Raw genomic sequence first — 25,702 nt, forward strand, 5'->3', positions numbered from 1 at the left:
TGGAGACGTGCTTTTGATATCCAGCCCGCAAATTACAAGGCGATTTGGCTTGTGTGACCCAATTAAGAAGCTTTCTGTCCCGTGGACCTCTGTGGACACCTCACCTTCTGGCCCCAGGGGCACTGACCTCCTCAAAGCCTGCCCACCTGTGAAGACAGAGGCTCTGCCTTTCTGCCTGAAGTGCATCTGACGGAAGCAGCCTAACTGGTTGTCAGTGGTGGGAAGTAATAAAACTGGGAGAGAGAGAGAAAAAAGACACGAGAGAGAGAAAAAAAAACCACATTTCTTTAAAATCCCGGGCTAGGGATGAATGTGCAGGCGTGGCCCAGGTAATTAGCTACTCTGCCCCGCCTGTGCTCCGCCTATGGCTCCTCCTCCTGCCCCACCTCTCCCACAGGTGTGTCCCTGGGCTCTTGCTGCTAGCCCCACTCCGTGCCTGAGACACCCACTGAAGTCACCAGCCACAAGACCCCAACCAGCAGAAACAGGCTAGCAAGTGACCTGCCATGGAAGGTGCCGATGCCTCCAGGAGCAATGGGGCCAGCCCGGAAGCCAGGGACGCTCGCAGCCCACCGGGTCCCAACGGCAGCCTAGAGAATGGCACTAAAGCAGACAGTAAGGACACCAAGACAACCAACGGGCACAGTGGGGAGGTGACAGAGGGCAAGACCCTGGGCAGTGCCCTGAAGTCAGGGGAGGGGAAGAGTGGCCTATTTTCCAGCAACGAGTGGCGCAGGCCTATTATTCAATTCGTGGAGTCAGTAGACGACAAAGGCTCCAGTTACTTCAGCATGGACTCTGCGGAAGGCAGGAGGTCCCCTTATGCGGGGCTCCAGTTGGGGGCTTCCAAGAAACCTCCTGTGACCTTTGCTGAGAAGGGGGAGCTGCGAAAGTCCATCTTCTCCGAGCCCCGCAAACCCACGGTGACTATCGTGGAGCCGGGGGAGGCCCGCAGGAACAGCTACCCCAGAGCTGACTCCAGCCTCCTGCTGCGGTCTAAGTCGGGCTCTGAGGAGGTGCTGTGCGACTCCTGCATCGGCAACAAGCAGAAGGCTGTCAAGTCCTGCCTGGTGTGCCAGGCTTCCTTCTGTGACCTGCATCTGAAGCCCCACCTGGAGGGCGCTGCCTTCCGTGACCATCAGTTACTCGAGCCCATCCGGGATTTCGAGGCCCGAAAATGTCCCCTGCACGGCAAGACCATGGAGCTCTTCTGCCAGACCGACCAGACCTGCATCTGCTATCTCTGTATGTTCCAGGAGCACAAGAACCATAGCACTGTGACGGTGGAGGAGGCCAAGGCCGAGAAAGAGGTGACTTGCTAGTCCCCTCGCTGCCTTCCCTTACCCTTCCCACCTTGACCCTCACTGGGGACTTAAGTCTTCACGGTGCTCTGCTTTTAGAAGACAGTTCTTCCTCCTCTTCACCTCCGCCAGGGGCTCAGAGGTCATTCTCTAACTTCCAACGATCTTATGAGAGGTCATCCCCTAGCAAACAGATTAGACGCTAGGCTAAGCTCACGTGGTGAATCTTAGGTCAGGCCAGAATGTAAAACTGAAGGATTCGGAACTCTTCTGGACTCTGCTTGGCTGATCTGTCTCTGTCCGTCTCTCCATCTGTTTCTGACTCTCTGTTTCTGACTCTGTCTCTGTTTCTGTCTGTCTCTGTGTCTCTGTCTGTCTCTGTGTCTCTGTCTGTCTCTGTGTCTCTGTCTGTCTGTCTCTGTGTCTCTCTCTGTCTATCTCTGTCTCTCTCTTTCTTTCTCTGTCCTCACATGTAATAACTAAGGCAGGGAGGAGACACTAAGAGGGGACTTGAGGGCTTCTGAGGACCCTTTTTGCTAGTTTCAGGTTTGGATTTGCAGTCCAGCAGCTGCTTGCTCTGCCCTAATCTGGAAGCCACTCCCGTCATCCCCACCACCCCCACCTCCATTGCTTACTCTGCTCTCAGTCGGGCCCTGCGCCCTTTGTTTTTGTGGCTCCAGCCAACAGGTCTGTGCCTGAGGGTGGACAGCTTTGGAGTGAGAGCACGTGTGGGTGGGTGGATGTAAATGTGTGTTTTATACGCACGCGGGTGTCTGCGAATGTGGGTGTCTGCTCGTATTTATGTATGGGCCTAAGTCAGTGTGTTTGTGTGAATTCCCTGTGTGTGATTAGGCGGCAGGCACGTCCCCGGGGAGGAGCAGAGGCAAGTGGAGACTTGTGGATATGGTACACCTGGGGAAGGTGTTCTGGGTTAAGGCCCAGCTGTGGCCGCTGGCCTTGTCCCTTCCTGAGCTCACTCACCCAGCAGCATGTGGCCAGCCTCTCCAGGGGCAAACCTTCCTGGTGGCCAGTGCAGGGGTTTTACTTTCTTGTCAGCTTTTGTACCCCCAAGGGACCCCTCCTTACCCAGCTTCATCACCACAGGCTTGCTGGTCACTCACTCTGTGCCTCTTGTCCCTACCCTTGGGCAGCAGGTTCTGAGTCACAGGTAGGAGCAGACTCAGACATCCTCTCTAAAAGCTTCATTTGGCTCCCAAAGGTACCTTCAGCTTCTCCTGTCCCTGACCCCAGTGTCCTCTGTCACCAGGGTTCTTTGGTTCCAGGCCAGCTTTTAAAAAAGCTTTAGGATGGGAGACAGAGAGAGGGAACGTGAAGCCCATTCTTAGGGACTGTGCTTGGGAATTCAGAACAGAAGGAAGGGGACTAGGAGCCAGCCTTAGACCTGTATTAGCAGGTTGCCAGTCACGAGCTCTAAGACAGCGACTAAGTTCCCCCCATGTGACACCGAAGGATGGGCTAGACCAGGGGTTCTCAACCTGTGGGTCAGATCCCGTTGGCAATTCTCTGTCTTCAAAACTATTTACATTATGGTTCATAGCCGTAGCAAAATTACAGTTATGAAGCATCAATGAAAATAATTTTGTGGTTGGGGTGACCCCCCAACAATGTGAGGAACTGTATTAAAGGGTCACAACATTAGGAAGGTTGAGAACCAGTGGTCTGGACTGTTTTCACATTTCTCTGTGAAGCCCCAGGAGTTTTAGAAAAGTCTCTGAGGACTCTGGGGTGAGAAGGGGGACAAAGTGGGCACAGAAAGCAAAGGTTTCGGGTCCTACTTCCACTGAAAGCCTGGCGTACACTGGTCTCTTTTCTGGGCAAACTATGGCTCCACTGTGAGTGTCTGTGGAAGGGCCGCTTCCAGAGGGCAGGAAGGTGTGGGCAGCCCAGTCTGGAGCCGCAAGAGCTCCAAGTTTGCTATTCTCAGCCTGGGGCTGCTATAGGTCTCAGAGAGTCCTTGACTTTGAGGGCTTGGTAAAGAAGTAGTGTCTCAGACAGACAAACAAGATAGGACACCCTCCCAGGTATGCAGAAGCATAAACACGGAATTGCAGAGGGAGAATACCAGGGTTAATGGGGCATTCACAGTCTCACGGCCTCCTGTTCAACCCGAAGATGGGGGGGGGTAGGGTCATACCCCATGAAAGGATGGAACCTGTGGAACCTGGCTATATTATATATTCAGGCTGGAGAAAGATGTGCCTAGGTCCTCTTGCAATATTTAAGATCACCTTAAGAGGGAATGGCTTCCTGGAATGGCTGCTATGGTGGGAACTTGGGGTAACCTGGGGTAACAACTTACCTCTCTGCTCTTGCAACACACAAGGATAGACAGAGAGGATTGGGGTTGAGCATCCAGGAGGCAGCACTGAAGCAGTCTGTCTGGGGCTGGCTATTATGGGATGTTAGACTTGGGGGGACTTTGACCCAGACTAGGGGAGGTGGTCTGATGGACTGGGGGTGAAGCAGAGTGTCAATTCTGGCATCCTCTGAAGGCATCTGAACCAAACTCAAACACCAGTTCCCGCATGCCTTTGTGCAAGGAAGCAGGCAGAACCAGCTCTGCAGGCCTGCTGGTGAGGCCAGGTGAGGTCATTAGGCAATGTCTAGGTTAGTTGCACAAAGCCGAAGATGACACCCATGGCCACGGGCACTCGTGCCCTGGACCTCCATCCTCTGTACAGACTTGGAGCACAGGCTGTGCCGGGAAAAGATCATGTGTTGGGCCACATGACGGTGGCCCATTCTTCTAGTGGAGCTCAGTGTTTCCCTTTCTACTCTCCATGTCCCCAGTGGCCCCCTAGACGCTCACCGGTCTAGCTTATACCTCTGGGTGTTCTCTGGCTGTGTTAGGAGGTAAGATGAAGAGGAGCATCAACATCCCGTGTATCCATTGTCTTCCCTAACCATTCCAAGTCCCTCCAGCTCCAGCCGCCTGCTCTAGGCGGCCCTGTCTTAAGGTGCATTTGACCTAGTCTCTTCAGTGCTGCCTAGTCCCCTTGGCGTGGGAAGGCATATGCTAATGACGTTCAAGCTGGAGTGCTACCCTAAAGGGGCTCATACTAAGGGACTTGTCCTCACTCTAGGCATCCTCATTTGGTCCAGTTCTCTTACTTGGCCCCGTGGCTTGGTTTCTCATCTTCTTGCCCAATTCTCTGAGCAAGGCTGAGCCACTAGGGCACTGGGCTAACACAGCCACTGGTCCTCGGGTTTCTCACTGTGCTAGTTTGGGGGGACCGGGATTCAGGAAGAGGAGCCAGACTAAAAGCTGGGGTGCCTAGAATCTTGCTGGGCATTTTCAGGGTCTAGGTGTGAGACAGGGGCATGATCAGTTGGACGCTGAGGGGAATCAATTAATGATGGGAAAGTGAGGACCAGGCAGGTGGTTGGTAATCCCGTCTCTATGGAGCTCCAGGGTTGGGCTCAGCATTTGCATGGTTACAAACAAGCATTCCTGTGTCAAGGGGGCGCAGGCTCAGTGATGCAGAGACTCACACAAAGGCCAGGGATGGAGAGCTGGAGTGGGGTGGGATTCGAGAAGGAGGGTGTTCTCTCTACCATTTCAAACCTCTTTCCCCAGCAGGATTAGAAGAGTCTTCTTGTGATCTTAAAATCCAAGGGTCTCCAAACAATAGACTGCAGGCTGGGGTCCCTAGATGATCTGTTAGAACATAGAGTCCCTCCCTGTCTTTGCTCCGGGATGTACTGGTTCACATGGAGTCTCATGTATAACTCACCACAAGGGAAATGAAGCTAAGGGATGGGTAGTGACAGCTGTACGGTTCCTCAATGATCTGCAGATGCCAGGATGAAGCCTTGAACTCTAGCTTGCACCCTTCTTTGACCTAAGGCAGGAGGAAGCAAAGGGGTGAGAGGGGACCCTCAGTGGAGCTGATGGACAGATATAGGGCCATTTGACGTGTGAGCATAGAAATATGAAATCTATTCAGCATTTCAGATTCTTATCCAGGTAATTACTATGTGTCTGAGAGTACAAATTTGGCAATTAACTGGCTCATTTGGTAAATGTCACAGCCCAGGGCCTGTGCAGTTAATTCAGGCAGACAGAACATCTTGGCTGGCCAGGTTCTTCTTTCTGGGGGCCCTGGTGGTTTGCCTGTCTAGTGCTTGACTATGTCTATACTTGACTTGAAGCACCTCAGGATGTGCCATCCCTGTACTCTCCGCGGGCTTCTACTCACTCAAGGACATAAGAATTTTAATGCTGGGTGACCCACACAAGGGCCATCCTAGCCATCCAGAGGAGAGGCCCCAGACAGTGTGGGAGAAGGGAACAAAGGAAGCTTTTAGGGACAGGCCTGGGCAGGGTGTGGGGAAAGAATCGAGGAGTAGGAGGAAACCAGGAGGGAGGAATGGGGAGGGGCGGAGCCCTAGGGAGCTGACACTTGTCAGTCATCTGGGGGAGGGGAGAAAGAGTGGTAGCTGGAGCCCGTGTGTGTGTGTGTGTGTGTGTGTGTGTGTGTGTGTGTGTGTGTGTGTGTGTGTGTGTGCTGTAGAAAGGGAGAATTGCTGACCGGCACCAGCTCCAAGGAGGAGGGAATACGGTATAGGACAAGGTCTATGTCCTAGCAATGTCTAGACTTCTACCTAAGAGGTGCTTCTGAAGGCCACAGAATAAGAAGTGGGCCCTGTGATTGCAACTTGGCTTTACATCTCTTTCTCAATGTGTACACTCGGACCAGCTGCATAGCCCCTCTAGGTCTTGGTTGCTGCTTCTGCAATGCATGGCTAACACCACTGACCTCCACAGGGTCTTCGGCTCATAAGAGATGCTCAATAGCCCAATGCCTTTCCTCTTTCTATAGTCATATCATCTTTGGTCATCCTGTTGTTATTTTCTATGCAGAAAGAAAACCTGACAAGCACTAAGAAGATGTAAGGCACATCCCTAGAGATCGGACCCTAATACCTGTCCTCAATGGGGCAGGATTCCTCCTAGATGGGAAAAGGGACCATTACTGGGACACTACTCCCAGCCCCAGGAATACAGTGTATCCTGCAGGTCTGGTCTTGCTGACTGTGGTGTGTGGGTACTGTGTCTGACATCTCCCAGCCCGTGTCTGACATCTTTAGAGCCTTAGAGAGGAGGAGGGCCAGTCTCTCCTCTGCCTTGACCCATTCTGCTGCCTACTGATGCAGACAGCTTGTTTCTACTTCTGATCCTGCCCTTGCACGTGCCCAGGCTGGCCATCTCCTCCTGCCAACACAGGTGGCTAGGTAACACCTCCTCTCTCCTCTCCAGACCTCAGATGGCCCCTGTGCTCCTCTCCTTCCCTGTCTTTCATAAAGTGACTCCCAGGAGATGATCTCTCTTTGTCCTTAGCTTAAATGCTTTGCGGCCTCAAACTGCATTGAACTCTGTCCCTTGGACTCAGTACCTCGTTCCTTCCTCTTGGCTAGCTGATCCATTCTTCCAGGAAGAGCGGTTACCCAGTTGCGGACTGACAGACCGCTGTGCTAGGTGTCTCTTGGCACCACTGCTTACCTCCAGCTCTCAACTCTGGTGCCCATCTTATCCCACTAGCAGGGCTTTGCCTGGCCTCAGCCTTTTCTACCTCTTTCCTGCTTCCCTCAGGGTCCTCGACCTGCAAGTGGATATCTTACCTTTTAAGTGTGGTGCCCCAGCCACTGACAAACTCCCTGTCTGCCCTCAGTATCTTGACTGTGTCCAAACCACATCTGGACTCACCAGGCCCCACGTACCAGCCTCACCATCCAACACATCTCGGCCATTGCCCTACTTGCTATGTCCCACCTGGGAGATGCCCCAGAGAAGTGGCCATGGGGACCACGGGGACCATGGGGACGTGACTCAGTCGGTGCTTCCTCTGTGCCAGGCGCTTTCCGAGGGCCTCCCTTGGTGATCCCCATGTCTCCTTCACCCTCTGTAGTGGTATGGGTGCTCAGGTTTCCTCTACAGCACAGAGGGAATGAGAGCAGAGGGAAGCGAAGGGACTTAGTAAGATCCCACAGCCTGCCCAAGGGAGGCAGCTAAGCGTCTCAACCTTAGATTCTTACTCATGAGCTTCAGTTGAGCAAACTGAAAAGGCTCAGCTACGGAAGATGGGAGCTACTCCTGCTGTGCTTGGACCCTGGGATGGGAGAGTTGCTGGGACACACCCCTTACCCCATTTCAGCGTCCAACTGATCGTGTCTCTGTGGTCAGGCCTGGACCACATTAGGGTCTTCAGATCACTAGCTCTGCTGAGTATTATTTCCTGGGCACTTTGACTCTTCCCCCCGGAAGAGTGGAACTGGAGGGTGGGGGTTCACTCTCTTTGTTCTCTTCCCTCCCGCTACTGTGTCTTCTCCCAAACTTTGTTCCAGAGACCCAGCCAAGTCTCCACCCTCATCTCTTCATGCCTGTCTTCCTCTCCGGTGATGGTATTTTCCATGCTGTGGGGGTTTCAGACGTTGGCCGTGGGACAGGTGCTTGCTGAGAACATCTTAGACTCTTTGCCTGGAGAGCCCGGGAATGTGGTGGTGGTTGACAGGGCATGGGAGAAGCACTTCCTGTTTGGGGGTCTCTGTGGTTCCTGAGTTCCCGCTTTCCATACCTTTGGACACCATTTCTAAAAGGCCAATGGGAACCTATTTAGTATTAGAAGCCAGGCTCGGGGATTGTAGCGAGCATCCCAGGGCATTTCCTCAGCCTCGGCCTCAGGGCCTCAGGGCCTCAGGCACCCTATAGGCACTCCTTAGTTCCGTGGTCTGTTCAAAAGCAGCTGTGGATGCCGAAGGCCCAGCTGCTCACACCTCCTGGCTGGGAGAGCTCATCTCCTGGTTTGTGATTTCTTCACCTTAGCCAAGGTGTTCCTGTAGGTTCCCTCAGGGAGATGGTTAGAGAGACGGGTAAAAGTCTGTTTTTGAACCCCAGTGGTTCTGAGAAGCTCCAAGTCATGCCAGATCTCCTTGAAGGATGATCCTTTTCTCTTCTAGCTGGACAGGGCTTTGGGAGCCCAAGTGAAGTCCAGGAGGAAAACAGAGGTGTCCTCGACTCACCCAATAGCCTTGGCTTTAGTTCCCTGCCTCCAATCTGCCTCAGTTACTACTTTTCAGAGTACCTTCCCCCGACATGGAAGCCAAGGGTGAACTTAATCCTGATGTCTCAGTGCCCTCCCGATAGAGCTTCTTTCAAGCCCACCACAGGGTCTGACGGTGTGTGAGCCTCTGAGCGGGGATCTCAGGTCCTCTCCTACCCTGCCTGGTCTCACCCTGTAGTTTTTTTCCTTCAGGGAGCCTGGAGGAGTGTTCCGGTCTTGCCTACACTGCAGATATGCTCCCTTTCTTATAAACAGGTTTACAGCCGTGCCTGCCTAGACGGAGTCTGTGCCGGCGGCAACCCCAGCTCTTGCTTGCAACATAAGGCCTGCGTCATGCCACAGAAACGCTGCATGGGTTTCTGCTACAAGACACTCCCTGGGCAGGGCTCTAACAAACTGGGCTGAGTCCAGATCCTCTTTTTCACCAATGTCCCAGGCCTACTGAATGGAGCCAGAGGCTCCCAGCTTTGGGGTTAGGTGGGACTCATCTAGGAGGCTTAGCCTCTGTGAGGACACAGCCTAGCTGCTCAGCCCTAGTGGTCCATTAACACAGAAGTATGGTATTGGATACATTGCTGGATTCTTGTCCGATAGCACAGAGCCCAGCAGATCTGAGGAACTGATAACATTAGCTGAGTGAAGGACTTTACAGATGAATGTGCCTGAGTTTGCGCTATGGTGAATCACCAGCCTGGGTCTCTGGTTTTGTCTCCCCCTACCCCTCCCTGCTCCTGACAACTTCAACTTTCTCTACAGACTGAGCTGTCACTGCAAAAGGAGCAGCTGCAGCTGAAGATCATTGAGATTGAAGACGAAGCTGAGAAGTGGCAAAAGGAGAAAGACCGGATCAAGGTGAGCAGCCCGAGGCTCCCCGGCTCTGCCCTTGCTTGCCCACTTGCCTGTGTCACACACAGACCTCAGCTGCTGCTCCAGGCTTTGGCCCACGGTGATACCCATACTTCTGAGTTTAGACTCCTCCCACCCCGTTTGACATTCCCACCCACCTTCCTTCTCAGCCTAGGCCTTTTAGGTGGGATTTTTTTCCCCTATCACCCGAGCCAACAAACAAAGACCTAGAGCCCTTTCTCTATATATCTCCCAATGTCATCTAAAGGCTGCTCTGCCCACTAGACTGCCCAGCTACTAAATACATATTCTTTTCTACTTGGGCCTGCACGGAAGCGGTATGTCTGCTGTGACTTGGATAAATGTGAACCCATCTAAACTTACTGACTGTGGAGCCTGGCCTCAAGAACAGCCAACTGATTTACTTTCCAAATAATGATTGTTCTAATTGGGGTTTCAGTAAGCATACCCTGACTTGTGGGAGGCTATGGGAGCTCATAGAGAGTCACTTGAGCATGGAGTAGTGGCTCATGCTGACCCACCCACAGGAAAGAGCCTCAGTAAATAAGGAAGGAAGGGCCATAAGAAACACCTGCAGACAGATGTGGTGACACACACCTGCAATCCCAGCACTCAGTGGGTAGAGGTAGGAGGATCAGAAGCTCAAGGCCAACCTTGACTACATAAAAAGTCCAAGGCTAGCCTAGTTGTAATCCCATCTCAAGCAACAGCAATAGCAGGGCAGTCCACCTAAAGCCGAGGCATGCACACTGGCATGGTTAGTGTATAAGTGGCATTGCTCGACGATGCCTTCCAATGAGACTGGTAGACAAGTAGGCTAGTCAAGTCAGGGCCCTGGGGTTCTCTGAGTCTGGGGAAACCTAGGGTTTTTTTTTTTTTCCCTCAATGCAACTCTTCCTCAACCCTCCTCTGATAATGGACGTAGAGCTTTACCACCAACGAGAAGGCTATCCTGGAGCAGAACTTCCGGGACCTGGTGAGGGACCTGGAGAAGCAGAAGGAGGAAGTAAGGGCTGCACTGGAGCAGCGGGAGCAGGACGCTGTGGACCAAGTGAAGGTGATCGTGGATGCTCTGGATGAGAGGGCCAAGGTGCTGCACGAGGACAAGCAGACCCGAGAGCAGCTGCACAGCATCAGTGACTCGGTGCTGTTTCTGCAGGTAGCAGGCTCCACCGTTCAAACCCTCAGCTCCGGTGCTCATGTCTGGCCCTCACTCATTACCCATCCATGTATGATTTACCCATTTACTCACTGCCCACTGACCCACTCTCCATCCATTTATCTGTACATCACTCAGTCCTTATTCATTCACTACCTATCCATCTCCTACCCGTGTATCCACTGTCAATCCATTCACTCATCTTTCCATTTCTATGCCTCTATTCACCACCCATGCACTTGCTAGCAATTCACCCACCCATTACCCATACACTCACTATCCATCCACCTAGCATCCATCCATCCATCCATCCATCCATCCATCCATCCATCCCCCCATTCAGTGTCTACCAATCCACCCATCTATCACCCATTCATTACCCATCTACCCCTCCACTCACTACCAACCAACCCACTCATCTACTTACTACCCACCCACCCACCATTTATCCACCCACTCACTACCAATCCTTCCATCTATTTAATTTTCTATTCAGTCCACCTTTCTACTACTCTAAGGATGGCACGCAAATGTCACCTTGTACCAAGTTCAATTGCTATGTACCAGCAGTGGTCTAGGCTTGATAAGAAAGAGTTCTGTGATTAATTAGTAATGCCTGCTTCGGGAAAGGGAGGAGAGGCAGGAGAGCGTTCGTATTTGTTATCTTTGATCTAGTCTGTTTATGTATTCATGCATCCATCTTTCTGTCTGCTAGAATGTTTTGATACTCCTGGGCGGGCGGAACTCTATCAGGTGCCATGGTGAATAGAGAAGTATAAGACATGGTTTCTGCCCCCGAGCACCTGCAATCCAACTGGGAAGATAAGACGTGTACAATTAGAGAACAATATGGAAAAGTGTGTAATTAAATGATAAAGCATGTGGCTCAGGAGATAAGTGCCTATGGAAATTCAGAGAAGGGCTGTCGGGCTGGAGCAATCTAAGGACGACTTAGGAGAGGAGGTGCAGTTTGGAAAGGGTCTTGCAGGCTGCTTAGGACTCGAGGAAGAGGGATGCTCCGGAGAGGGAGAAGGGATGTGTGAGAACCACAGAAGGATTGAGGCGGGATTGAGTAAGCCTGTCAAGATGGAAACACATGTTCTAGTATTTTCACACACCTCTTTACCTTCTCCCTTAAAGTCTAAACAGTCTGTTACTTTCACAACTTCCGGAGTATGAATGTTACATGCACATAAGTGGTGGGAGCCATGGAGTCTCTCATCTGAATACTAATTCAGTCAAGGCTAATTTTAGTTGACTCATCTGTCCAGTGAGGAGTAGTAAGGCTAGCCATTGAGCTGATCCTAGAACTCAGCCCTTCCGGCTCTCAGCACAGTCCCCAGCTAAGCCGAGAGTTTCCTTGCAGACCAAGATCCCCGTAACTCACAAAGACAGGCAAAGTTAACGACTGCTTTTCTTTCTTGATAGGAATTTGGTGCGTTGATGAGCAATTACTCTCTCCCTCCACCTCTGCCCACCTACCACGTCCTGCTGGAGGGAGAAGGGCTGGGACAGTCACTCGGCAACTGCAAGGATGACTTGCTCAATGTGTGCATGCGTCATGTTGAGAAGATGTGCAAGGCCGATTTGAGCCGCAACTTCATCGAGAGGAACCATATGGAAAACGGTAGGTCCTCCCTTGTCCACAGGTCCGAGGCTGAGTGTGTTTCTCAGTCAATTCCTCCTGCCGGATATACACAAGAACCTGGCTAGCTGACTCCTCATGGGCCCCATTCATTCATCTGTCGGACATGTTCAGACTCGGGTTCAGGGATTCTAGCACCCCCAGTGAACTGGCAGCTATTACAAGAGGTCTCTGGAATGGAGAAACTCTGGGAACTGCTGTACAGGTGGGCCATTCATTAAAGTCAAGGGCTGGTTTCATTCAAGTCTCCATCTGATGGTCAGCTCTAATCTAACAGCTGCATCCTGCTGCTGCTTGAATGGGCTGGCTTTGAATGGATGCGTTACAGGCTTCATGAGTAACCCAGAATTACATCTGGACTTGGAGGGAGGCCTGTCACCATGGCTGTGATGAGTAGTGTTAAGCCCACAGGCTAAAACTGACCTGGTGGTGGGTTGGAGGTGACGGGACTTGGCGTGACTCTCTGACTCACCTGTGCTGAAATCAGCCCTTCTCTGCGTCACACTTTTCCCCTGTGGGGATCACCTGAATTATCTCACAGAAAGCCTCCTAACCTGAGGAACTGCCCTGCTAAGCCCTATTCCACCCAACACCAATCCCTTTAGGGCCTGAAGCCTGGGCACTTTCTCTGAGACCAAGCCCCAGTGGCTCAAGGCCCAGTGCAGGATCTTCAAAAGCAGCTTGATTGGGCCATCGGCACCAATGGGAATGATTCTGTCTGGTCTCCAGTTGAAGCACATCCTTCTTCCCAGAGGAGAAGGGCTAGGAGTATTCAGGGGACCACACATGTGCTACACCACATGGTCTCCTTGTGAAATATGGGAGGGGGGCACTCAATCACACCTAAGGACAGATAAGTCATTTTAGCAAGACAATCATTTGGCTTAGAGTGGCACTCAGATCCTGACAGCCTTTTCCTAATGACGATAGCCATGATCCTAATGGGGATGGTGACAGCTGGCATGATTGAGGGCTCCCCTGGACGTGGGCGTTATGCTGAGTTCTTTCCTTCCTTGGCCTTTCTCCATTCCCTGGAAGGGCGTTGCATCTTGCTGACACCCAGGTTGTTATTCAGAGAAGCAGCCTTTCAAAGGGCCCCCAGCGGATGGGGAGGACATACTGTTGGGCTTCCCGCTGTTAACCTGATGCTATGGCTTCTCATCTTAAACGGGGCCACCACCACTGTTGACAGCAGCAGTGGTTTAAGCAAGGACCACCATAGTCTCTGTGGTCCACACCTTGCAGGAGACTCCCTGGGTATGGTTTGGGCAGATGCAAGAGGACAGTCCCAGCTAGGGTAGGGTAGCCTGGGAACCTTGTAGGAACCACCCAGCCTCCTGGTGGCTCACTGCTCCATTTCTAGGTCACAATGGTTCCTGCCACAGTCTCTGTGCAGGTGTGGCCCGGCGTCCCATGTAAGGTGTGTGGTGTGATGGTAGCCAGGAGCGAGGCTGGGTGTGCTGACTCAGCTGCCCTGCACCTGTGTCGCAGGCCCAGGGGGAAGCCTCCTTTGCCAATGTCACATTCTTGTCTCCGTTGACTGTCGGCTGGATGGTATCTGTTATAGGAGATAGAGGATGGGTGGCACGTGAGTCAGACCTTGGAGAGACCATCTGCTGCTCCCTGATGATGGTTTGCCTATCAGACTAGGGGTGCACTTCGCCATCCCAGGCCCAGGGCTCAGAGGTGCCAGGCCACCTTCAGAGATCCTTTAGTCTACTGGGTTCCGGGATCCTGCTAGATGATGGGGTGAGGTGATGGGGATGAAGACGAAGGATGGGTCTGAGCCATTTACTCCTTACCCGAGGGGTGTGTGTGTGGAGGAAACAGCAGTCAGGAAGTAGCAAGGGACAGGAGAGGGGTGGAGGGCAGCAGGATAAGGGTGGAGTTGGACACCAAGAGACAGAGTTGTTGGGGTTTGAGAGTCTGCAGTTGTGTGCAGCTTACCCTACACAGCTGAATGGCTCCCTGGACCACGGAGGGCAAGAGAGAAGCTCAGTCCACTGCCTGATGTCGTTGGGACTGAAGTAGAGGCAGGGAACAAACCCTTTGATTGTTCTATCAACAGGGGAACCACCACCCTCCCCTACCAAGTCTTGATTTCCTTTTCTGTCACCTGGAGATGTTCACATCTGCCCAAGAATTGATGTAGAAATAAAATAAGAAATGGGTATCAATCATGCACATGATAGCCTTCACCAGGAGACAGTGTGTCTGGGAAGAAGCTCACGGGAGGAGCAGAGTGGGTGTGGACACATTGTTGTCACAGTCTCTGTGAGGGTTTGACTCTCCCTGTTGGCCAGCCCCTCTTCCCCGTCTCTCCCTCTGATGACCTGCCCTCTCTTCTAGGCGGTGACCATCGCTACATGAACAACTACACAAGCAGCTATGGGAACGAATGGAGCACACCAGACACCATGAAGAGATACTCCATGTACCTCACGCCCAAGGGTGAGGGAGTGTGCTACCAATGGTAGCGGGCTGAAGCCCCTCTCAGATGGGGTCTTCCTGGGCAGGTGTCCATAACTCAGTGTGTCTGGCACCCGCACTGGCGCTTCCATTCACTTGAGGGTGACACATGCCCTGGTTTGGTGACAGGTTATCCTGCACTCTGCTCCTTAGGTGCATGGGTCTCCCTCCTAAAGCAGCCTCTGTCTTTCAGAGTATCTTCCAGACTGCTCTGGCAGGCCAAGTTACAAGCAGTGAGCCTTGGGCAGGGCTGCTGCCTCCAGGGCTTGTCTACCCCTCTGCATTTTCCCCTTGAGTCACCTGCCTCCCTAGCCTGCCCTCCCGGGGACAGCCTGGTGGTCTCTAGGCCAGGGCCTGCCTGTCCGTGGCTCAGAACAGTCTGGAACATTCTCAGAGGCCAGCAACAAAGCACAACAGGGCTTGTTACTATAAGGGTGGGCATCCCAGGCCACAGGCCCAGGGTAGAGGGGGTGTAAGGATGCATGTGGGAGCCAGAGAGCCTAGAGCTAAGTGGGGGGTGCTGGAGAATGGAGGGCGGAGCAGGATGGGGGAAGATCTGGGAAGGCATTTAGCTGGAGAGAGGAGCCAGAGGCTCTGAGCAGTTACTGACAGACAGACAAATCCGCAGGGCTAGGGATTGGGAGAAGTGAGCTCATCAGACAGGAAGGTCTGCACCCCACCTTTCATAACAACACCCAGACTTTCTGGAAGGTTGTAGGTAGCAGAGAGGTGCCAGGATTTCCCCTCTGACATTCCTGGGGTGAAGTAGGCTCTGACATTAGTCCTGTCCCCTCTCTGTCCAGAGCTTTGCTCTTACTTATCCAACAAAAGGACAAACTGCACTGGCCAGATCCCCAGAATCTCTCTCCTTAAAAGCCCCTGTCTGCCTCGCACCAGCCTGGTCTCTCTGCCCTAGCCCTGCTTGGTTAAGGGCTAGCCAGATGATGCTATCTGAACCCCACTGATGGGGTGGTCTAAACTCCACTGGCTTCTGCATAAGGGAGACCCAGGGACAGAGTGGCCCCACTGCTGACCACCAGGTGTATGGGGTGCAGCCTCCTACATTAGCTCCCTAAGAATGCCAAGGCTGAATCAACCTGAGGCCGGTCACTGTCCCCTCTGGCCTGTGTCCTTCTGTGTGAAGAGAGGCAGTGAGACCCCAGAACTAGGAGCTTTTTTGGTTCAGATTCTGGCCCTGAGTGTCAGTTGTAACATCTATAGAAAAAACAGGTTCCTCTGGTGTCCCTGCCCTGCGGGGATAGGACGGGCAGGACACCTGCAACTCCCAGGCTCAGGGTAGAGGAGAGGCATGGGAGGAGCTGCCAAGATGTCAAGAGGATCAGAGAAACAGGGCCACCAAAGACTACCTGGGAGCTCAGAGTGACTATGACTCCCTCCCGTGGAGAAATTAGTTCCCAGGTTCAGGAAGGAGGGGCCTCTGCCCAGTGCAGAGGGCAGGGCTGTGATGATGAAGGATGGACAGACAGACAGTGCAGGGCTGGGCAAGTCAGCAGTGGGTTGGGTGGATGGTGTCTAGGCAAGAGGAGTAGGGACAGCAGGAGGGACCTGACCTGGGGCTGTGTGGGAGCACAATGCTGAGGGCAGCGAGAAGGAGGCTGTGTTGATACAAGATCCAAGCTGGCCCATTAGTCTTTGTAGGAGGCTAGGTCATTGGCTGAGGACACAAAGCTTCTATCCTCTACCCCACCCATGACCCCTCCCCCTCCCCCATTGTCATGCCTCTCTTCCTCCTCCAACCCCAGATCCCAGCCTCTGCTTTCCAGTTCACACAGGCACTGGCTCAGGAGTGTCAGCTTGTCAGCCCCCTGCTCTTAAAGCTCCCAAGTAGGGTGACTGAGCATCTTAGCATACCCAAGACACCCAGAATTCTAGTGCTCTGGGGACAATGGTCAATAGTGCCCCTTCTGCTTCCCAAAGGGTCCCCATCTGGGTGACAAGTTTTGGGACTACCTTAGGCTAGAACCCAGGGACTGTTCCTAATGGAAGATTCCAGTGGCTGTTGGGGAGGTGTTCAGGATACTAAGGTCCCCTTAGCAGCAGGTCAGAGTCCACAGGCCCCAAGCTGAGTCAGGCCCACACTTCTGCAATGATGTTTCTGCCCCACAGGTGGGGGCCGGACATCCTACCAGCCGTCCTCGCCCAACCGCCTCTCCAAGGAAACCAACCTGAAGAATTTCAACAATCTGTATGGCACAAAAGGTAGGAGGGTACTCAGCTTACAGTAGGCAGGGGCAGTATATGTAGGTGTACATGTGGGAATGCAGATGGGATGGCAGTGCCAGGGCTGAGCCATAGACTCAATGTCTTGTCTACCCAGTGTCAGACAAGGGGAGAGACAGTGGGGGGGGAAGGGGGAAGAAGGAGAGGAGAGGAGAGGAGAGGAGAGGAGAGAGAGAGAGAGAGAGAGAGAGAGAGAGAGAGAGAGAGAGAGAGAGAGAGGAGAAGGAGGGAGAGAGAGAGGAGAAGGAGGGAGGGAGACTTTTCCTGGCTTGTGCAGAACTGCATGATGTCATCGCTTAGGGTGGGGAGGAACTTCTGAGACTCAGCATCTTTAAAAAAGCCCCAGGCCACTTGTTCTTCTTATCCCTGAAGGATGAGTTTGGGGAAATGGGGTGAGTGTCTACCCTGAGGTTAGCCGTGGGGGCCTCTCCTAGCAAGTATAGGACTGAAGGCCCACAGGCCCGAGCTGACTTTTGCATTTGCCATGCAGTGGCTAGAAATGACTTATCTAAGATGCAAAGGAAAGGAAGGCATGACGTCTGCCCAGAGGCATCGGCATCGCAACAGCTCCTTATACAGAACTGGCTGGGGTGGGGGAGGGGTGCCGTTCCCAGGGGAGCTGTCAGATACACGATCTCCAGCTTCCTGTGCTAAGGAGAACGCTGCTCCAGGTCAGGATCATGTGCTCACGAAGCCTCTGTTTTGGGGGATCCTGCCTTTGTGCTGGAGCTCTTGGGTACCACCTTCCATGTACAGAGTGCCCTGGGCCAGTTCGGCCAGGCACCCCCGACCCAGAGAAAGCCCTAGGAAGACCCCCTAGGAAAGAACAGACCCCTGAAAACTGGAAGGTCACTGCAGTGCCATCTAGTGGAGAGGGTGGTGCATGGCCTCTTTTCTGGTCAAGGTTCACAGCTGTAGAGGTCGAGAAGCTAGCTCAGCTGGTAAAGTATTTGCCACACAAGCACAAGGACCGGAGTTTGACTCCCACCGCTCACGTGCGAAAGGTGGGCACGGTTCTGTGCACCTGTAATCTCATTGCTAGGGAAATGGGGGATCCGGAGGTCATACTGACCAGCCAGCCTGGCCAAGTAAGCAAGCTCCAGGCCCACAGAAGACTTCTGTGGAAAAGTGACTCAAGACACCCGATGGGCATGTGGACTATGTGCTTGCACACCCGCCCACCTAACCACCCACTACCTCTCCCACCCACTACCTCTCCCCATCCCCCATTCCACATACAAAAGGTTTACAGCTGTGGCCAGACCCAGCAAGACAGTTCACTTTAACTACTTCGTGGCCAGAACAAGGGTCTGAGGAGGTGTGCACTTGATGAGCGTGCCCCAACGTCATCTTGGTGCCCTGGCTGTTTCTCCCTATGTCCTCTTCCTCAAGCAAAGGACCATTCTGACAAGAGTGAAGCTAGTGTTACAGGAAGTGAAGTCACAGCTCGGCTGGGGTGCCAGGAAGTGGGTGAGATTGGGAAGCACTTGTAGGCTGTGTTAAGGGCTTGACCCTCATTCTGAGAACAGGAGCTGACTAGCTGGCTTAGTGGGTAAAGGCACTTGCCGTGTAAGCCTGGTGACCTGAGTTCAATCCTTGGGACCCCATGTAAAGGTGGATGGAGAGAACACAGAGGTATCTTCTTGATCTCTCCATGTGCACTCTAGCACAGGCTACCCCGTGGGACACACGTACAAATCTCCGTCTTTTTCTCAGGACAGTGGCCCGCAGCACATCTAACCTATATTCATCTTCCATAGCAGGGAAAACTAGGGACAAGTGATGTAGGCATAGTAGCACCCTGACCCCAGGGATAGCCAAAGGGACCAAGCGTCAAGGGTTCGATCGATCATGTCCTGGTTCTTCTCCAAGCCAACCTACCTGGGTTTGACATGCCTTCTCTGTCCTGCCAGGTAACTATACTTCCAGGGTCTGGGAGTACTCGTCCACTGTTCAGAACGCCGATGACATGCCCACTGTGCAAGGCAACTCCTCCTTCTCCCTGAAAGGTGAGCTCACTTCCTGCCCCTTGCTTTGCTTACAGGCTGCCCTGCTTGAGTCTCTGTTCCCTCTCTGGCTCGTTCTTCCCTCACGCTCTGGAGGTGAGGATGCCAACCTGGACGGAAGCTGGGCCTTCGGTGCCTCCCGAGGCAAGGGAGGAGGCTGGGCTATGGCAATGCTTCTTAGGTGTGACACACATGATGGGTCCTAAAGATGGACCCTCTGCATCCCTACCCCCTGGCTCAGATGCTTCTTCTGGGCTACTTTCCCAGGATCTCTGCTACGGAGTCGATTTAACTCTGATTATCCAGTGACTCCCAGAAGCTGACTAGACCCCAGGTCATATAGCAGCCCCCAACTTCCTGTAGAGCCATCTTGTAGCAGCTTGTTGTGGGGGTGGTGGGGAGATCAGGTCTCTCAGGCCTAACTCTTTTTCTATACTTGGGCCTTCACCTACCTGCTGTATCCCTGGAATCTTGAGCAGGTTGAATGGGCCTGTCTCCTGCAGTTAGGGTCATCCTGAGTATACAGGCAGAGTCCAGTGTGTGGTAGGTCAGGGCCCTCCTGTCTCTCCCTTGGAGGCAGCTCTGGTGAGGAGGGATTTCACCTCTGACTATACCCAGACACTTACTGTGGAAGGATCAGAGACTTGTCCCTTAGGATGGAGAGGGAAAGGAGTTGTCTGGGACGCCACCCCTTCCTGAACCTCTCCTCCCCTACAGCCCACAGTGGCCTTCAGAGTGGCTTTATCACGTCATGATCCAGTTCAGGCTAGGGCACAGCCTGTATCAAGGACAGGGTTCTTGGGCTACTAGCGAGGGAAGGAGTAGGAAGTTCCCCACTATGGGACCCTGGGGAAGTGTCTGGGCCAGGCTTGGGACATGGTGGGGACTCCTTGCCATGCTGGCTCCCAGCAGGTGACTATTTGCTCCCTGCTTAAGCCTAGCCTGAAGGTTACATGGCACAGAGGGCAACAGCTCTTAGGCCTGGCTCAGACAGTTTCCCATCAGACTGCATACAGCCTCCTGCTGAGGCCCTCTTTGGAAGGGTTTCTCACTTACAGTGAATTTACATTACCTTCATGCTGACTAGGAATGGCCTAGCCAGGAGGCCCTGTGTGCCAGGATGGCCCACAGTTCTGAGAACCCCTTCCCCACACCCTCTGCCAGACCCACAGGCAGGCAGGGCCAGCTCCAGCTCCCAGGTCTGTACAAGGCTATAGAAGCACAGGGTAGGTGCTCCAGTGTGGAGCCCCTGTGAGGTGTTAGAGCCTCAGCCTCCTGGGAGCCGACTCATGCCACTAACACCTCTCTCTCTCCCAGCAGGCACTGGGAAAGCCCCCTATCAGTTCACAACCTTGGGGCAGGCCACTGCAGAGTTTTCCAAGCCACTGGACCGCAGTGGGCTGTTTAAAAACAATCCTGGTACCTGCCTGCTTTCCATCCCTCCCCTTCCTCAGCCATAGTAGGGCAGGTGGGCCATGCTGTGGGAGATCTTTGCCACTTCTAAGGGGTCCTGGTCCCTATTCCTCAGAGCTCCTCAGAGAGAGATGCATGTCCCCCGCCCACCCTCCATCCTGCCTCCCCCTCTTTGAACCTCTGTCTGCTACCAAGGCTGGTCTCCTGGGCCACCCCTGTCCCCACCCTTAGCTCTTGCGGCTGGTATGGGTTTTTCTTTCTGGAAAGAGGGAGGTGAGGTCTCAATTTCCAGTTTTCATTGTCACCCAAGACCTATAGAATCTTCTTTCTCCGGCAGCTCCCACCCTAGGTGCAGGGACAGCCCCAGGGTTCTTGCTCACTATAGGGGGAAGCTCTGTAGGTGGTAGGGCCCACCTCATGTAGCCACAGCCTTGGTGGACAGTGGTTGCCAAATACTGAGCCTGTTAACCTCTCGTTCTCCAAATCATGGGCAATCTGCCCTGCAGCTGAGCAGACTTGCCATTGTGTCGCATAGTCAAGCCCTTTATAGAGGCCTCTGGGCTGAGAAGGAGGGCAGGGAGGCAGGCACCTTCTCACCAAGTACTGAGAGCCTCCTGCTGGGACTTTGGACTTGCTGCCTTAGCCTTGAGTGACAGTCACACTGGCCAATAGCTGCCCTTCTGCGGGTTTCGGGTCTGCTGCTGGTGAGATGTGAGACAACCAGAGCCAGGCAGAAGGAGTGGGATGATGGATTTGGAGTCTGGCAAGCCTTGGTTTCCAGTCCCGATAGCTCCTTGCTTACATATGACTCAGGCAAACTGCTGAGCTAAAGGAAAGGATCAAGCAAGGGACAGACGCTCACACGATCCTTGGCACAAGTGGAGCTCAATAAATGAGAAACATCATCTAGAGGCTTCCCGCACAATGGGGCCAGAAGTCCCTCCTTCTGGGCAGCATTGGCAGGGGCTGCTGAGTGAATGGCTGTCCTGGACCTGACAAAGGGACAGGTCTAAGTGTGGCAAGCCCTCTGGGCCAGTGGGTGGTGATCCTAGCAGCATAGTGCAGACCTAGACTGGGAGACAGCATTTTCCTGCTGTCTGGACCCATCCGCCTGGCTGGCTCCTCCTCCTTCTGTCTGCCTTGCTGCCTCCTCCCATCACCTCCCAGGACTTCCAGTTGGCAAACGCACCACCCCAGCTGCCTCACACCTCTGCAGGTGGCTGAACTTGGCCTTGGGCTGGACGATGCTTGGGGTCACTTTGGGACAGGCTCCGTCTGTGGGGCTCCCTCATTGCCAGCCAGAGCTCTCCTTAACTGGAACATTTTGACTTCCCAGGCTATCCCTCCCTCCTCCGGAGCCAGGTCCCCAAGGCCCAGCCTCAGACTTGGAAATCTGGCAAGCAGACTCTACTGGTGAGTAAAGAGTTCCAGGAGGGAGGCAATGCTCTAGGCATGCGCAGTGGTGAGTAAGGCGCTCCAGGAGAGAGAGGGGCACATGCTCCAGGCATGCGCAGTGGTGAGTAAGGTGGTCCAGGAGAGAGGTACATGCTCCAGGCATGCGCAGGGACCTGGCAACTGTGCAGCCTTACAGAGCCCGTGGGAAGAGAGTGACTTTTCTGTGCCATGCTGGGAACATGGGAGTCGGCAATGACCCATACACTCAGAGGTAGCAAAGACAGAGAAACGGACTTACAGGCAGGGGACCCGAGTAAACGCACACTGCCTTCGATCTCAGTTTTGAACGTGCAACATGGGCATCCCATGTTTGTACTAGCGAGTGGTCACTGGGTATCTATGGTGGCTTCGTCTCCAAGAGGTATGTGATTGTGAAATACTCAGTCCACTGGACCAACGTCCCAGAGATGGGTTTCACTCTCAGGGTTACTTTCTGTCTCTGACAGCATGTAGGCCATTAGGGGTGATAGCGTGGGTGGGGGGAGCTGGAAAACTAGATATTCAGGATTTATTCTTTAATAACCCAAAGCTGGGGTTATGAGAAAGCAGCTCTGGACGTGAGCGTGGCCAAGGCATCCAGGCCACCTGCTTGCACTTCAGAACCACATACCCTTCTTAAGACTCTATTCTTATAATGTGATTGTGAGATGAGGGGGCTCTCCAATTCCCCGCAGAGGGGATATGTCTTCTCCTTGCCTGGGAACAGCAGGGATCAGAGACTATGACCCTGGAGCCTTCCTCTTCCCTAATGTTTCCCTCCCAAGGCTTGCTAGGTCCTGAGAGGGCCATCCGGTGTCACCATGCAGGTAGTATCAGGGTTTTGTTGAGATGGGGGTCAGAGCCCTCACTTCCGTTGCTTTTGCATTTTGAGGTCAGAGCATGGGATTTGCTCTGTTCTACAAAGAGCAGCTGGGGCTGGTTTAATTGGAAAAAGTCTTTAATTTGCGGGTGAGAGGAGCCAAGTGATTGCGTATAATGCAGAGCTGGGCCCAAGGGCATTGGAGCAGTGGGATTGTGGGAAAATAATGGGAGAGAGTGATTCCTCTCTCTACTGTGCACTTCCCTACTGTCTACCTTCCTGTTTCCCAGAGTCCCCACAGGGAATGCTCTCCAGCCTCCAAGGCTCCAGCAGGACAGAGCTGTGCTGTCCTACTGTGGCACCTAGTGTTGGGAGGACAGAAGCCAGTGTAGTGTGAGGCATGGAAGTCAGGCGGGCTGCAGCCCCAGTCAACACCACACCAGCTTCCTGTGCGATTTTGTATGAGTTGATCTTCCATGCTTCCGTTTTCTTCATTTCTAACATGAATTCCTCAGCTTGGGTGATCTCATAGTCCTTCTCACTCTCACATGTAGTGACCCTAATTCGAGAGGGATGGAAATGAGCACCCCACTCACCCCCTGCCCTCGCCTCTCAGACAGCAACATTGTTCATTGGCCTGCAACCCATATGCTATTGACACAGCCTTTCAGAAAGAAAAGTTCTTGCTCTTTCCTCTTACCCTGCGGACTGCTTTGGGGCCCAGGAATGCATCTGAGGTCTAGAGAGACCTGCTAGAGCGGACCTGTGACTTTGTCCATGCCCTGCCTGATTCCTACTATGCCAGAGTGTCAGACCAGGGGCCTCTGGGAGGCCCAGAGCAGCTCTGTGCCTGACCCGCTTAGGGACAAGGCTGATTCCTGAGACCCTCCGGAGGCCAGCAGTGCTTGTAGTGGCCAAAGGCAGCTCCATTTTGTTCTTCTGTGCCGGCCTGGGGGACTGACTTCTCAGTGGGGGTTAGGAGGAAGGGGCTGAGTTCCTGAAATTGTCATATGACATGGTCTCCACAGAGAGGGTCAGAGAGGCTGGTGCTCCATAATTATGGATAGTGGGGAGGGAGCACAGTGGAGGGCGGGGCTGGCACAGTGGCACACTCATTTGCTCATTCGGTACCCTTCTGTCAGGGGGAATCAGCAGAGAGAGCCTGAGCTGTCATAGGACGTGCTTGAGACACAAGAATAATAGCAGGAAGTGGAGTGGAGCAGGGGGTGATGGGGTTTGGAGTCCAACCTCTGGGTCTCTCATCCCATTCCCCCTGTTCACTGGCTGGCGACTGGGGCATGCTGCCCAGCCTCTCTGTGCCCCGGTTTGCTTACTTATAAAGTGGCTGTGATCATAGTCGCCTATTTAATTGGACGGTTGTAAAACCTAATTGAGTCTGTCCATGGCAAGCCCTTGGCACGGTGCTGTGTAGTTTTGTAGAATACAAAATGCTATAGCACACAGTGGCTGTGGTGACACTAGGAGGATCTTGGCGGTGGGGGCGGGGGTGAAGCCCAAGCTTCATAGACTAAGGTGCAGGAACAGACTCGAGTTAGAATTTGGACCTGGAAGTTATATCTCCAGTCGCCTCCTGGTAGCAAGATAGGTAGGTCTTGCAGGCTGCTTCAGAGTCTAGGCTGGGTGGGCTGGCTAGGGGCTTCTACGACCACCTGGCTTACCCTAATCATTCCTGTCTCCCCACAGTCTCACTACCGGCCATTCTATGTCAACAAAGGCAGCGGCATCGGATCCAATGAGGCACCCTGAGTTCAGCACAGAGGAGCTCCATTACCCCACCCTCCCATTGCTCCTGCTTTCCAAGCTGCTGCGCTTCCGCACGGGCAGGAACCCAGCCCCACTCTGCCCTCTCACAGCCTCTGACAGCCTTACCAGGGTACCCTAGCTTCCTCTGCTCCTTTTCTGCTTGGTGACATACAGCCGCTGTGACTTCTATGTGCGAGGCCAAGTTACCTACCATCGAGGCCCGAGACAGCTGGGTTCTGTTCTCATAGACCAGGCCCACATAGTGCCAGTCTGTCTGTCCACCTGCCGAGGCTCCGCCATGTCGGGCTTGGTGACCGTTTCCTTCCACCAGGCGCCTAATTAGGGCAGCCTCTTCACTCCCATCCCTTTGGCTCACGTTGTATCGGCAGCCCGAGCCTGTCAGAAGACAGGTCCTGTGTGTCCTCTGCATCCCCCTTACTACAGCATGGCTGGCCTTGACCATGCCTTAGGGGATGCTCTCAGTATCCTGGCTTTTTCCCAGTCTAGCCGAGAGGCTCTGCCATGTGCTCTTCGAGGCTGCAAAGCCAGAGAATAGGCTATCCTGTCTGGCGAGAGGATTGCAGCCTAGACATTTCTCCCCCATTGCTTGGAAGAGCAGTTCCCCGGATGTGCCACAATCCACTCATGAAGATTTGCCCGTAGACTTGCACTAATGTGGGAATTTGGTGCTCTTTGAGGTAATGGCCAGCAGGAGGGCTGGGAAGAGTGGTGTCACTTAAGAGGTACCACCCGGATTGGGAGAGTCGGCCTCCATCCATGTCACATGTCACCGGGCTTGGAGAGGGCCAAATCAGGAACAACACTGAGTGCTGGGAGCTTGTCTCCCACTCCAGGCTGATGGGGGCTCATGGGTCAGCTTGCAGGGGTGGGGAGGGGTACTTTTGGCTTGGGCTTCCCCCTCCCTGAATAAACCATTTGTCTCTTTATTCTCTGGTCCTGAGTGAATTTTCCCTCAGGGTCCCAGGGGGCCACTGTTAGGCAGCCCCCCACCCCGTTACTTTTCTTGTTTTAATTTGTTTTTCAAGACAGGGTTTCTCTGTGTAACCCTGGCTGTCCTGGAACTCACTCTGTAGACCAGGCTGGCCTCCAACTCACAGAAATCCACCTGCCTCTACCTCCTGAGTGCTGAGTGCACCATCCCCACTGACATTGTCTTGTTATCTTGAAAACATGCTGCCTTGTGTCTAGTCCCCAGACTCTGAGGAAAGCAGCCCGGGACTTTCCGAGGCACCCTTTCATTAGCACTGAACACAAAAGACAGAGGCCTAGGGAGCGCTTGAGTACCCTGAGAGCATACCTTAGAGCAGTGGTTCTCAGCCTTCCTGATGCTGGGACCCTTTAATACAGTCCCTCATGTTACGGTGGCCCCCAGCCATAAAGTTATTTTCATTACTCCTTCATAACTGTAGCTCTGCTACTGTTACGAATCAGAATGCAAATATTTGTCTCCCAATGGACTTAGGAGACCCCTATGAAAGGG

General features: G+C 53.4%; 1 protein-coding gene across 6 annotated transcripts; it reads left to right on the plus strand.

The window, feature by feature from the left end:
- Window positions 1–379: 379 nt before the first annotated feature.
- Window positions 380–25,154, plus strand: Trim29 (tripartite motif-containing 29). Of its 6 annotated transcripts, none has more exons than XM_087560929.1 (10): window positions 380–1,310; window positions 9,140–9,235; window positions 10,176–10,409; window positions 11,838–12,036; window positions 14,404–14,505; window positions 16,651–16,743; window positions 18,678–18,773; window positions 20,088–20,189; window positions 21,520–21,596; window positions 24,142–25,148. In XM_087560929.1, exons 1-10 carry the CDS (start codon window positions 507–509, stop codon window positions 24,202–24,204), a joined length of 1,866 nt encoding a protein of 621 aa, XP_087417055.1. In that variant the 5' UTR covers window positions 380–506; the 3' UTR covers window positions 24,205–25,148. The 6 variants fall into 6 exon arrangements, with proteins under 6 accessions (XP_087417055.1, XP_087417056.1, NP_001100285.1 ...); XM_087560930.1 differs by having other exon boundaries at window positions 387–1,310; window positions 20,091–20,189; XM_087560932.1 differs by lacking the exon at window positions 380–1,310 and adding an exon at window positions 8,659–9,061 and having other exon boundaries at window positions 20,091–20,189.
- Window positions 25,155–25,702: the final 548 nt, after the last annotated feature.

Source organism: Rattus norvegicus, chromosome 8 (assembly GCF_021556685.1).
Source record: "Rattus norvegicus strain SHRSP/BbbUtx chromosome 8, alternate assembly SHRSP_T2T, whole genome shotgun sequence".
NCBI lineage: Eukaryota > Metazoa > Chordata > Mammalia > Rodentia > Muridae > Rattus > Rattus norvegicus.

What these genes read in the sequence shown, in the direction of transcription:
- Trim29 (XM_087560929.1), top strand. Translation starts at nt 507, where the DNA reads ATGGAAGGTGCCGATGCCTCCAGGAGCAATGGGGCCAGCCCGGAAGCC. An exon ending in GAGGAACCATATGGAAAACG is followed by an intron (nt 12,037 to 14,403) that starts GTAGGTCCTCCC and finishes CCTCTCTTCTAG; the next exon opens with GCGGTGACCATCGCTACATG. An exon ending in CTGGCAAGCAGACTCTACTG is followed by an intron (nt 21,597 to 24,141) that starts GTGAGTAAAGAG and finishes GTCTCCCCACAG; the next exon opens with TCTCACTACCGGCCATTCTA.